This window comes from Crotalus tigris, unplaced genomic scaffold (genome assembly GCF_016545835.1).
Source record: "Crotalus tigris isolate CLP2741 ecotype Arizona unplaced genomic scaffold, ASM1654583v1 scf7180000021643.52994198:917841, whole genome shotgun sequence".
In the NCBI taxonomy this organism is placed as follows: domain Eukaryota; kingdom Metazoa; phylum Chordata; class Lepidosauria; order Squamata; family Viperidae; genus Crotalus; species Crotalus tigris.
The window spans coordinates 347,282-360,112 of record NW_024098611.1 but is presented as its reverse complement, the minus strand read 5'-3'; the positions used below and the strand labels follow the sequence as shown (position 1 = coordinate 360,112).

The following is a 12,831-nucleotide window of genomic DNA, read 5'->3' as shown; positions in this document are numbered from 1 at the left end:
AGCAAAAATAAGGAGAGGTTTTTTTTTTGTTTTGTTTTTAGAAAAAATGATTTTATTTCACTTTTAGGCTGTGATTTCTGTAAAAATACAATACAAAACCGTTCCAAAATACCTCGCTTTTATTCTGAACCATTTTTAAAAATATATATATATAAATGTGTTTGGCAGCCCACTCCTCGTTAGAGGCTTCAATACTAATTAGTTCTGAAAATAACAAAATCACGTTACAGATTCCAACAAATTCAGGTTTAGTCTCCCTAGTCCAGGGGTAGGCAACCTTGGTTCTTTTATGACTCATGGACTTCAACTCCCAGAATTCCTGAGCCAGCATGGGGGAACTATGGCCCCCCTCATGACTCGTGGACTTCAACTCCCAGAATTCCTTAGCCAGCATGGGGGAACTATGGCCCCCTCATGACTTGAGGACTTCAACTCCCAGAATTCCTGAGCCACCATGGGGGAACTATGGCCCCCTCATAACTCATGGACTTCAACTCCCAGAATTCCTGAGCCAGCATGGGGGAACTATGGCCCCCTCATGACTGGTGGACTTCAACTCCCAGAATTCCTGAGCCAGCATGGGAAAACTATGGCCCCCTCATGACTTGAGGACTTCAACTCCCAGAATTCCTCAGCCAGCCTGGCTCAGCTTGGAAACTTCTCCCTTTCCCCTCAGCATGGCTGGCTCAGGAATTCTGGGAGTTGAAGTCCACATAAAAGAGCCAAGGTTGCCTACCCCTGCCCTAGGTCCATTGTTTCTCCACCTCAGCAACTTTAAGACGTGTGGAGTCCAACTCCCAGAATTCCTGAGCCAGCCATGCTGAGGGGAAAGGGAGAGGTTTCCAAGCTGAGCCAGGCTGGCTCAGGAATTCTGGAAGTTGAAGTCCACGAGTCATAAAAGAGCCGAGGTTGCCTACCCCTGCCCTAGTCCAACTAAGAGGACGTGGAGATTAAACCTGTTTTGGAAAGTGTTAACCACTTACAAGGATAATTACATTGTCTCCTATTTGCCACTTTCGAGATCCAGAACATTTTTTATGATTGATTGGTTGTGCCGTCTTAGAGAGATTTATTCTGACTGAGGTAAGAAGGCTGTGAAAAGCGGAAACTCGACTGGTAGATTCAGAGGATTCCTTGATTCAACCATTACAGGGGGGAGAAAAAAAAAAGGGATTTTCCCGAGACGTCGCTCTGTTCTTCCAGCTCAAGACTGTAAAAGAACACACAGGGACGAATTCCGCAGAACCGACCAGCTGCAGCCTGGCTTCCGAGGGGGCTTTTTGTGTGAAGCCCGAGTTGTGGGTCCCGAGATGCAACGCGCAGTGTCCTCCGTGGGTTATAACTCATCCCTAAGGTGAGGGGGGTGGTCCATGCCAAAAAAGGAAGACGGCCTCCCGTGCGCGTCCCTCTCCCGCTTCACAAAGGCGGTGAAAGAGGAGACGCAGTTGCCGATGAAATGGTCAGACTGGCCGAGGATGTACAGGTCTAACTGGGCCACTTCGGGTTGCAAATGGACCACTTTGATCTGCAAAGGAGAGAACAGAAGGCAGAAGGCATCACTTTTCAATGTCATTTATTTACATCCCTCCTCCATCATTTTTATAAATAACTCAGTGGTCAATTTACTCCTTCCTCCTATTTTCCCCACAGGAATAATCCTGCGAGGTGGGTTGGGCTCAGGGAGATTGACTGGCACAAAGTCACCCAGCTGGGCTTTCGTGCCTAAGGCAGGACTGGAACTCGCTGTCTCCTGGTGATTGGCCCAAAGTTATCCAGTTGGCTTTTGTGCCAGAGTTGGAACTAGAACTCACCATCTCCTGGTGACTGGCCCAAAGTTACAGGACTTCCTATATCTCACTGTCAACACTGGCACGCATAAGCAGAATAGAATAGAACAGAACAGAACAGAATAAATACAGAATAGAATAGAATAGAATAGAATAGAATAGAATAGAATAGAATAGAATAGAATAGAATAGAATAGAATAGAATAGAATAGAGCAGTGGTTCTCAACCTTTTTAATGCTGCGACCCCCAACCGGTCAAAAGTCGAGGACTACTCAACCGGTCGTAAGTCGAGGACTATTAAACTGGTGCAGCACCGTTTGCAGAATGGGACTTTTGGCGGGCTCAGCAGGGCAGAGACAACCTGGACAATTCCTATTGGCTTTTGAAAGCCAATAGAATTAGGCTCTATTCAAGAGAGTCTATTCTATTGGCTTTCTAAAGCCAATAGAATAAAAGGGAGTAGCACAGCTAAGGAAAAGGGGGAAAAAAATGGCGGACTGCATTGTTTGGCGACCACCGTGAAATGGTCGTTCGACCCCAAATGGGGTCCCGACCCACAGGTTGAGAACCGCTGGAATAGAATAAGGGACAGACTAGACTAGACTAGACTAGAATAAGGAATAGAATAGAATAGAATAGAATAGAATAGAATAGAATAGAATAGAATAGAATAGAATAGAATAAGGGACAGAATAGAATAGAACAGAATACAATAGGGGATAGGATAGGACAGAATAGTGCAGTGATGGCGAACCTTTTAGAGACCGAGCGCCCAAACTGCAACCCAAAACCCACTTATGCATCGTCGGGTGCCGGGTGGGTGTGGCCCATTGGGTGGGTGTGGCCAATTGGATAGGTGTGGCCCATTGGGTGGGCATGGCTGCAGTTGTAAAGGCAGACTGGGTGGGACTAAAAAGTTCAATCAATCAATTCCAACTTTGCAAGATCTTTTTTTTCCCCCCGCGAGAAGTTGAAATTGACTGACTGGACCTTTTTTTTTTTTTTTTTGCACACGGCGGCGGAGTCCTAAAGCGAAAAGATTTTATAAAACCCAGCTGAAGGCCTAGGACTGGGGTGACGGGGTGCGTGCCCATAGAGAGGGCTCTGAGTGCCGCCTCTGGCACCCGTGCCATAGGTTCGCCACCACTGGAATAGGGGATAGGACAGGGGATAGGATAGAATACAGAATAATGTAGAGTAGAGTCGAATAGAATAGACAGATTGTAGAATAGAATAGAAATACAGAATAGGATAGGATAGGGACCTGGGAGGTCTTCTAGTCCAGCTCCCTGCTCAAACAGGAGAAGCAGAACATCTGAAGCAGAATATCCAGATTCAGTCTGTTTTGTGCCATACAGCAGAGGTCCCCAAGCGTTGGGCACCAGGGACCGCTTCTGTGGAGAGAGGTTTTTCCACGGACCGGAGAGTGCGTGATTTTGTGGGCTGCCTGCAACCCACGGATGGGGCTTTGCTTGTTTGTGCAGACCAACTGCTAGCATGCCATGGCCCAGTGTCGGTCCACGGAGCAGGGGTTGGGGACCCCTGCCATACAGTATCAACCTTGTGAACTCTCAAGCTTCCTCCTTCCGTTATGTATTCAAGATGGACAGTGATTTATTAATTTATACGTATTTATATCTAAGGGTGTAGGCCAGGGGAAGGCAACCTTGGCTCTTTTATGACTCATGGACTTCAACTCCCAGAATTCCTGAGCCAGCATGGGGGAACTATGGCCCCCTCATGACTTGTGGACTTCAACTCCCAGAATTCCTGAGCCGGCATGGGGGAACTATGGCCCCCTCATGACTCATGGACTTCAACTCCCAGAATTCCTGAGCCGGCATGGGGGAACTATGGCCCCCTCATGACTCGTGGACTTCAACTCCCAGAATTCCTCAGCCAGCATGGGGGAATTATGGCCCCTTCATGGCTTGTGGACTTCAACTCCCAGAATTCCTGAGCCGGCATGGGGGAACTATGGCCCCCTCATGACCGGTGGACTTCAACTCCCAGAATTCTTGAGCCAGCATGGCTCAGCTTGGAAACCTCTCCCTTTCTCCTCAGCATGGCTGGCTCAGGAATTCTGGGAGTTGAAGTCTATGAGTCATAAAAGAGCCAAGGTTGCCTGCCCCTGGTGTAGGCGTACACATATGCATGTCTATAGCATTTCTGTATGTGTGTTATGTACGTGTACACTTCTAAGCAGACAACAGAATCTCATTTTTAATGCGTGCCAGGGTGTCCACATAAAACAATGACCATACAGGTTATCTTATAATAATCTTATTATTTCATGAAGATTACCTTTTCTTGGAAACACTGCTGTATCTCCTGGGTGTAGGGCTCCGAATCGGTGGCCACAAACACAGCTTTCGCCTCTATCTTCTCCACCCAGAGTTTCACGGCACGCCTGATCTCGTTCAGGTCCGGCAAACACATATCCATGGTGAGGGGCGCGGCGTTGTTGCGATCGTAGCCCACGCACTGCGGGGATGCCATTAAATGAGGCCCAGCCGTGCCCTCCTTCAGCAGATTGCAAGCATTTTTCTAAGAGAAGGCAGAAAGTAGAAAAGATAACACAGATAACTTTGGAAATGGAAAGCTGAACAAGTTAAAGAAACAATGATAAGATGGGCGAATTTTTTGGGGGGATATAATATAGAATGAGAAAAACGGCAAACTTTAGGGGAAAGAAATTACAAATGGACAAGGCCAACTTCTTATGAAGAAAATTGATATAAAATGTTCTATAAATGGCCCTTCCCATCAGCAAGATTAGCAAGAACGTTTAAAAACATGTCAGGTGGATGTTGGAAACGTAAACACATCAGGCACGTATTATCATGCTTGGTGGACACGTGATAAAGTAAAGAAGTATTGGAAAAAGATACACACTTGGCTAGAAAAGATGTGGGGAGAACACGTAGATTTTAAACCTGAACTTTTTTTTTTATTGGGTATAATGCCAGAAAAGACTAACAAACAAAGCCTATATTTGATTTTGCGCGTCGTAACAGCGGCAAGAATTTTATGTGCGCCATATTGGGAAAATGAAGGAATACCACCAGAGGAAGAAATAATAATAATAAAAAATACTAAAATGCGCAGAGATGGACAGATTGACCATGGACTGAAAGAAAAAGAACAGAATATTACCAAACTTGGGACTTATTTTATCGATGGCTAGAAGAAAGAATAAAGGATTAGGAATTAAATATGTATTAGCGTAGTCAAACTCAGACAGCACATTGGTTGAAAAATTATTATTGTATGTATGGAAAAATAATAATAAAAACTTTTTTAAAAAGAAAATATAACACAGCCAGTGCTGGCTTCTCTTTTAGAACAGAATAGAGCTGGAAGGGACCTTGGAGGTCTTCTAGTCCAGCCCTTGCTCAAGCAGGAGGACCTATACTATCTCAGACAAGTGACTGTTCATATTTACGTTATTGGCTTCGGGGATCAATGACTGTGTAGTTCCATGACTTCCTCAGTTAGTGACGGGACAGAAAAAAAGTGACTTAAGATCATTTTTCACTCTTACGACCATTGCAGGACCCCCCGTGGTCACGGGATCAAAATTCAGATACTTGGCATCTGACTCATATTTATGACGGTTGCAGTGTCCCTGGGATCACGTGATCCCCTTTGGTGACCTTCTGACAAGCCAAGTTAATGGAGAAGTCAGATTTGTTTAACAACGGTGTGACTAGCTTAACGACTATAATGATTCAGTTAAGAACTGTGGCAAGAAGGATCGTAGAATGGGGCAAAATTCACTTAGCTGCCTCGCTTAGCAACCAAAATTTGGGGCTCCATTGTGGTCATACGTCAAGGGCTACCTGTATGGAATACAGTGCTGGAAGGGACCTTGGAGGTCTTCTAGTCCAGCCCCCTACTCATGCAGGAGACCCTATACCAGGGGTCTTCAAAGGCGGCCCTTTGATGACTTGTGGACTTCAACTCCCAGAATTCCTCAACCAGGTGTGCCTGGCTGAGGAATTCTGGGAGTTGAAGTCCACAAGTCATCAAAGGGCCAAGTTTGAAGACCCACTTGGCCCTTTTATGACTTGTGGACTTTAATTCCCACAATTCCTCAGCCAGGTACGTGGGCTGAGGAATTCTGGGAGTTGAAGTCCACTCCTCTTAAAGTCTATATCAGAAGTCTTCAAATTTGGCCCTTTTATGACTTGTGGACTTCAACTCCCAGAATTCCTCAACCAGGCGTGCCTGGCTGAGGAATTCTGGGAGTTGAAGTCCACAAGTCATAAAAAGGCCAAGTTTGAAGACCCCTGGGCTAAACCATTCTGGACCCATGGGGGTCCAATCTCTCCTTGTCGATTCAATCTTGTGTCTTTGTCACTGGTGTGGCAGGCAAACACAACAGGACGTGTGGGAAACACGAGCCTCTCAATCAGGCGCTTACCCAGTCTGAACCCACACGCAAATGAATTCCCACGTAGGGTCTAATCAGGAGTGACTTGATATAGGATTCTCCTTTCTCCACCATCCCATCAGACCAAACCATGTAGCGCTGCAGAGGCCGGTTCTCTTCCAGGACAGGAAATTGGGCCGGGGCACCTGGGAGGGCGAGAACAGGATGTTCAGAGAGTGGAAACCTAGGAGAAAACAGAGGAGAAACACAATTATTCATCTTTTCTCTCGGTGGCCAAAGGAAAAAAAAGACCTGCCAGCCGGACTGTTAAGTCTGAATCAAGTGGAGAAGAGAACACAGAAGCACGGAGACAATTTCCCTTTAATATAAACAGTAGTGGCCAAAATGGTGGAAACTTTTTGGGAAAAGTGTACAGAAGAAATGCCATCTTTGGTTAAGTTTCCACCCATTTTTCTTCTAATTTCTTTATAACTGCAGCCTTGTTCACTTAATAATACTATTTTACATCACTTTCTGGGTGACCAGTCAACCCTTTGCACCGTGACTTTAATTTTATTACGTTTTGCAATGAAAGAACACACAAAAAAAAACCATCCAACTTGATAGCCATCACATAACACACTGACAACTATGTCTAGTTTAATGAAGAGAAGGACGGGGGGGGGGGGGACATGATAGCAGTGGTCCAGTATCTCAGGGGCTGCCCCAAAAAAGAGGGAGTCAAGCTATTCTCCAAAGCACCAGAGGGCAGGACAAGAAGCAGCGGATGGAAACTAATCAAGGAGAGAAGCAACCTAGAATATAAGGAGAAACTTCCTGACAGTGAGAACAATTAATCAGTGGAACAACTTGCCACCAGAGGTTGTGGGTACAGGAATTGGGTCTGTCTAGTTTAATGAAGAGAAGGATGAGGGGGGGGGGCATGATAGCAGCCTTTCAGTATCTCAGGGGCTGCCCCAAAGAAGAGGGAGTCAAGCTGTTCTCCAAAGCGCCTGAAGGCAGGACAAGAAGCAACGGATGGAAATTAACCAAGGAGAGAAGCAACCTGGAACTAAGGAGAAACTTCCTGACAGTGAGAACAATTAACCAGTGGAACAACCTGCCTCCAGAAGCTGTGAATGCTCCAACACTGGAGGTTTTTAAGAATAGACTGGACAGCCATTTGTCTGAAATGGTATAGGGTCTCCTGCCTGAGCAGGGGGTTGGACTAGGTGACCTCCAAAGTCCCTTCCAACTTTATTATTATTATAAATGTCCTTCTCTCAGCTTCAATACAGGACATCAATAACTGAACCCCACTGTGATCTGATTGGCTCGTTGCCAAAACAAGATGACGCCCGATTGGCTCTCTAAATGCTCATGCTCATTGGCTACAATCAGATGAAGGAAAGCTACCTGATATCAACCTAAGCAAGTTGTGCTTCCTTTTTCTGGTTATTTGGCTATAACTGTTCATAGAATACAGTACAGATCATTGAACAAACTATGTCGCATTACATTCTTGATTAAATTATCTTTCCATTGATATACAATTTTATGGTACTGCTCCCCCCAAAAAAGTGGTGTTATTAGCCATCCAATCTCAAAAATACACTTTCCCCAAAATGTAAAAAAGATGTTGAGACTCTAGAAAGAGTGCAGAGAAGAGCAACAAAGATGATTAGGGGACTGAAGGCTAAAACATAGAAGGAATGGTTGCTGGAATTGGGGATGTCTAGTTTAATGAAGAGAATAACTAGGGGTGACATGATAGCAGTGTTCCAGTATCTCAGGGGCTGCCCCAAAGAAGAGGGAGTCAAGCTATTCTCCAAAGCGTCTGAAGGCAGGACAAGAAGCAATGGATGGAAACTCATCAAGGAGAGAAGCAACCTGGAACTAAGGAGAAACTTCCTGACAGTCAGAACAATTAACCAGTGGAACAATCTGCCTCCAGAAGCGGTGAATGCTCCAACACTGGAGGCTTTTAAGAAGAGACTGGACAGCCTTTTGTCCGAAATGGTATAGGGTCTCCTGCCTGAGCAGGGGGTTGGACTAGGTGACCTCCAAGGTCCCTTCCAACATCATCATCATCATCATCATTCCTGCCCAGTCAGCAATTCCCCACTTGCTACCTTCGGTTCCAGTTGTCCTTGTAAAAGGCGCTGAAGGAGAGCCCTCCGAACAGCTCCGACCTCTCAAATTCCACTCCAAACTGATCCCAGAAAGGGCCAAAGGGGTTCCCATCCTGCAAAAAAAGAAAGAAAGGAAGGTCCATCCACGACAGCAGAAGCAAGGCGGGGGGGGGGGGGGCAGGCCCTTTCCTTGAAAATTGCAGACAGGCAAGTCCTCGACGCACGGCTGCAATGGAGCCCAACGTTTCCGTTGCTAAGTGAGATATTTGTTAAATAAAGTTTTTTTTTTGCCTCATTTTACGACTTTTCTCGACCCAGTTGTTGAGCTTGGCTTCCCCCATCGACATTGCACGTCAGAACGTCGCAAAAGGGGATCACGTGTCACATACATACACACACGGACACTGCAACCGTCATCCTTAATGGTCTTGCTTCTGGTTCTCTCAGTTTATTGTTCCTGATGGCTGACTCTGTGGCTTGGCCAAAACACTTTTTTCTGTTTGCATAAGCCGTGTGTGTGTGTGTGTGTGTGTGTGTGTGTGTGTGTGTTCCAACTTGGCCCTTTGATGACTTGTGGACTTCAACTCCCAGAATTCCTCAGCCGGGCACACTGGCTGAGGAATTCTGGGAGTTGAAGTCCACCCCTCTTAAAGTCTATACCAGGGGTCTTCCAACTTGGCCCTTTGATGACTTGTGGACTTCAACTCCCAGAATTCCTCAGCCAGGCACACGTGCCTAGCTGAGGAATTCTGGGAGTTGAAATCCACAAGTCATCAAAGGGCCAAGTTGGAAGATCCCTGGCGTCAGCTGTCAGTCAAGATTCCTCACCTATCGGTCAGTTTTCTGAGAAAGTCTAGTTGGGGAGAAGTAGAAAAATTCTTGAATTGCCCCAGATCTTCCTACCTTCATAGGGCAGGTTTTTTTGTCAGGACTTCTCTCAGCTGCTGCTTCAAAGCAATACCCCACTCTCTGGCTAGAAGGCCAGTGGGTGGGTGCCAGCTTTTCCATAAACTCCTCCAAGCTAATCACGCGGTGGTACTCGAGCAGAGGGGCCAGCTTGAAATATTCCTGGTAAGGAACGTGGAGCTGCAATAAAAAGAAACCCATATTTACACAAAAACACTGAACATATTAGCTACTTAATAATAGCCAATAACAGCATGGTTTAATAAAAAGCTGGCCACTTCCTCCTCAGAGGACAAATGGGCAGGTGGGATACAGTCTTGAAATGAGTAGGGGAGGGGTCTCAAAAAAGGAGCTTGCAATGATCTCCACCGGTACATCAGAGCCAGTTAAGGTGCTGAGCTGGGAACCAGGAGTCGGTGAGTTCTAGTCCCGCCTTAGGCACAAAAGCGGAGTGGGTGACTTTGGGCCAGTCACCAGGAGACAGGGAGTTGTAGTCCTGTCTTAGGCATGAAAACCAGCTGGGTGACTTTGGGCCAGTCACCAGGAGACGGTGAATTCTAGTCCCACCTTAGGTATGAACACCAGCTGGGTGACTTTGGGCCAATCATCAGGAGACAGTGAATTGTAGTCCCACCTTAGGTATGAAAACCAGCTGGGTGACTTTGGGCCAATCACCAGGAGACAGTGAATTGTAGTCCCACCTTAGGTATGAAAACCAGCTGGGTGACTTTGGGCCAATCACCAGGAGACGGTGATTTGTAGTCCCACCTTAGGTATGAAAACCGGCTGGGTGACTTTGGGCTAATCACCAGGAGACCGAGAGTTCTAGTCCCGCCTTAGGCGTGAAAACCAGCTGGATGACTTTGGGCCAATCACCAGGAGACCGAGAGTTCTAGTCCCGCCTTAGGCATGAAAACCAGCTGGATGACTTTGGGCCAATCACCAGGAGACCAAGAGTTCTAGTCCCGCCTTAGGCATGAAAACTGGCTGGATGACTTTGGGCCAATCACCAGGAGGCGGTGAGTTCTAATCCCACCTAAGGCGTGAAAGCCATTCGGGTGATTGGGCCATCCCAAGCCATCCCACAGGTTTGTTGTTGTTGCAAGGAAAACAGGAGGAAGTAGCAGTAGGTAGGTTCACCACTTTAAATTTTTTATAAACAACAATTAATGCAGGGTAAAAACCAAATAAATAATACATCCAAAGCTCTGAATTCAATCCAACCATCTAATCCAGTGGTTCTCAACCTTTTTAATGCCGCGACCCCCAACCGGTCGTAAATCAAGGACTACTCAACCGGTCGTAAGTCGAGGACTACTCAACTGGTGCAGCACCGTTTGCAGAATGGGACTTTTGGCGGGTTCAGCAGGGCAGAGACAGCCTGGACAATTCCTATTGGCTTTTGAAAGCCAATAGAATTAGACTCTATTCAAGAGAGTCTATTCTATTGGCTTTCAAAAGCCAATAGAATAAAAGGGAGTAGCACAGCTAAGGAAAAGGGGGAAAAAATGGCGGACTGCGTTGTTTGGCGACCCCCGTGAAATGGTCGTTTGACCCCAAATGGGGTCCCGACCCACAGGTTGAGAACCACTGATCTAGTTGCTTGGCAAGGAGACAGGCACCATATAAATCAACATACATTCGTGTAGGGAGGCCTGTGATGCCGGTACTCAATCCAGGGAGGCACGGCCAGTGTCCGATTCATCGTCTTTGCAAACGCTAACGATCCGAGGAAGTGATCTGCTTGATTCCCAAATCTCCCTTGGAACAGAACATAAAGGACCATCTGTTACTTGCTGGGCAAGGAAAGGGCAGCGTTAAGTCTGGCCAGGCCTTTAGGAAGCTCTTTCTCCTTCCATTAAGGCCGAGTTCAAGCGTGAGGCTGAAATTAAAGAGACAGGCAGTCCTCGACTTACGACCGCAACTGAGCCCAAACATTCTGTCGCTAAGCGAGGCGCATTGTTAAGCGAGTTTCGCCTCATTTTAGAATCCTTAAGTAAATCACTGCAGTTATTAAGCTCGTAACACATCGTTAAGCAAGCCTGCTTTGCCTGTCAGATGACCCCACGACCCCAGGAGACGGTCTCTGTCACAAATATGATGCAGTTGCCAAGCCTCCATATTTCAATCACCTGACTACGGGGACGCTGCAACGGTCATACGTGTCAAAAACAGTCGTAAGTCACCTTTTTCAGTGCCGTCGTACCTTTGGTCACTAAACAAACTGTTGTTAAGTTGAGGGTCATCTGTACTCCCAAGTGGAGCTCAACCCCAGATCCCCATTCTGGATAGTGAGACGGGCAGCAGATAAATTTAAATTAAGGAACGAACACAAGAGCCGGAAACATATATAGGTTCTCTCTCAGGGTTTGCCTTTTAAACCTGACGATGTCGAGAGTTATCGACAAAAGCTAGGTTGATTAAATTCTATTTTCTTACTCATTCTCTTGGTGATCATTATTTTAGCTATATATATATATGTGTGTGTGTGTGTGTATGTGTTTTCTGAGGTTTTCGCGGGTGTTTGTATGTAGGTCTTTGGTTATTCGGGTTTTCTCCCGCGTAAAATTGGAAGTGTCTTGGCGACGTTTCGATGAAGTCTCATTCGTCATCTTCAGGCTGGTGTTTTCGGCTTCGTGCTTCGAGGACATTGCTCCTCGAAGCACGAAGCCAAAAACACCAGCCTGAAGATGACGAATGGGACTTCATCGAAACGTCGCCAAGACACTTCCAATTTTACGCGGGAGAAAACCCGAATAACCAAAGACCTACATATATATAAAACCAGTAATAAATATATCTATATATCTATATCTATCAATCTATCGAGATAGATAAAGCCGCTTAGAGAAGCCCTAGGGTGAGATAGGCAGCAAATAAACTTAACAAAGAAATAAATAAACGGCCTAAAAGAGGGACGGCCCCACACATTTCATCCTTCCACCACATTAAATAAAATGCAAACAAACGGAGCGGCAGAAAGACCTCGAAGACACCCCCCCCCGTCTCCGACCCTCCGAAGCTCCCCCCTAAAGCAGGGGTGGGGAACCATGGACCCTTTTGTGAATTTGTGGACTTGAACTCCCAGAATTCCCCAGCCAGTCATGCTGGCTCAGGCATCTGGGAGTTGTAGTCCACAAGTCATCCACGGGCCTATGGTTTCCTCACCCGTCCTAAAGCCTTGCTCAATCGCCCCCCCCCTCGCCAGCAGGACTCCCGGGGATGATGGGAGTTGTAATCCAGTCCACCGAGGAAGGCGTCCCGTCGGAGGCCGGCAGCGCAGGGCGAAGGGAGCCGGGCCAAGTCCAGCCGCTCCCTACATCGTCCTCTCAACCCATGGGCGGAAGAGTAGGAACGGCAGCCCAGAAGCGGCGGAACCGGGCCTCACCCATGCAGGGGCAATAGAGCAGGTATCCGGACGGGTCCCAGCCGTCGTCGGCGCAGCCGGGGCTGGGGAGGGAGAGGCAGAACAGGAGGACACCGAGCGCCGCCGCCGCCATCGCCGCCTGGCTCCGCCGAAGAGGCCGTCGGCCTAGTTAGGCCTCTCGGGCCGTCTCCATAGAAACCGGTTCGCCCGGCCCGGCCCCGCCCCTCCCGCCAGGCCCCGCGCGCGCCTGGCAGGGCAGGACG

At 47.2% G+C, this 12,831-nt stretch overlaps 1 protein-coding gene across 1 annotated transcript; it reads right to left on the bottom strand.

Annotated features, from left to right (window-relative positions):
- Positions 1 to 1,045: 1,045 nt before the first annotated feature.
- On the bottom strand, positions 1,046 to 12,817 carry POFUT1 (protein O-fucosyltransferase 1). The gene is made up of 7 exons (XM_039318883.1): positions 12,590 to 12,817; positions 10,841 to 10,962; positions 9,199 to 9,381; positions 8,296 to 8,408; positions 6,215 to 6,407; positions 4,093 to 4,335; positions 1,046 to 1,525 (listed from the first exon to the last, which is right to left on the bottom strand). The coding sequence occupies exons 1-7, from the start codon at positions 12,699 to 12,701 to the stop codon at positions 1,337 to 1,339; spliced, it is 1,155 nt and encodes a 384-aa protein (XP_039174817.1). The 5' UTR covers positions 12,702 to 12,817; the 3' UTR covers positions 1,046 to 1,336.
- Positions 12,818 to 12,831: the final 14 nt, after the last annotated feature.

What these genes read in the sequence shown, in the direction of transcription:
- POFUT1 (XM_039318883.1), bottom strand. Translation starts at nt 12,701, where the DNA reads ATGGCGGCGGCGGCGCTCGGTGTCCTCCTGTTCTGCCTCTCCCTCCCC. An exon ending in GCTCTATTGCCCCTGCATGG is followed by an intron (nt 10,963 to 12,589) that starts GTGAGGCCCGGT and finishes TTCTGTTCCAAG; the next exon opens with GGAGATTTGGGAATCAAGCA. An exon ending in TGCGTGTGGGTTCAGACTGG is followed by an intron (nt 4,336 to 6,214) that starts GTAAGCGCCTGA and finishes GCCTTCTCTTAG; the next exon opens with AAAAATGCTTGCAATCTGCT.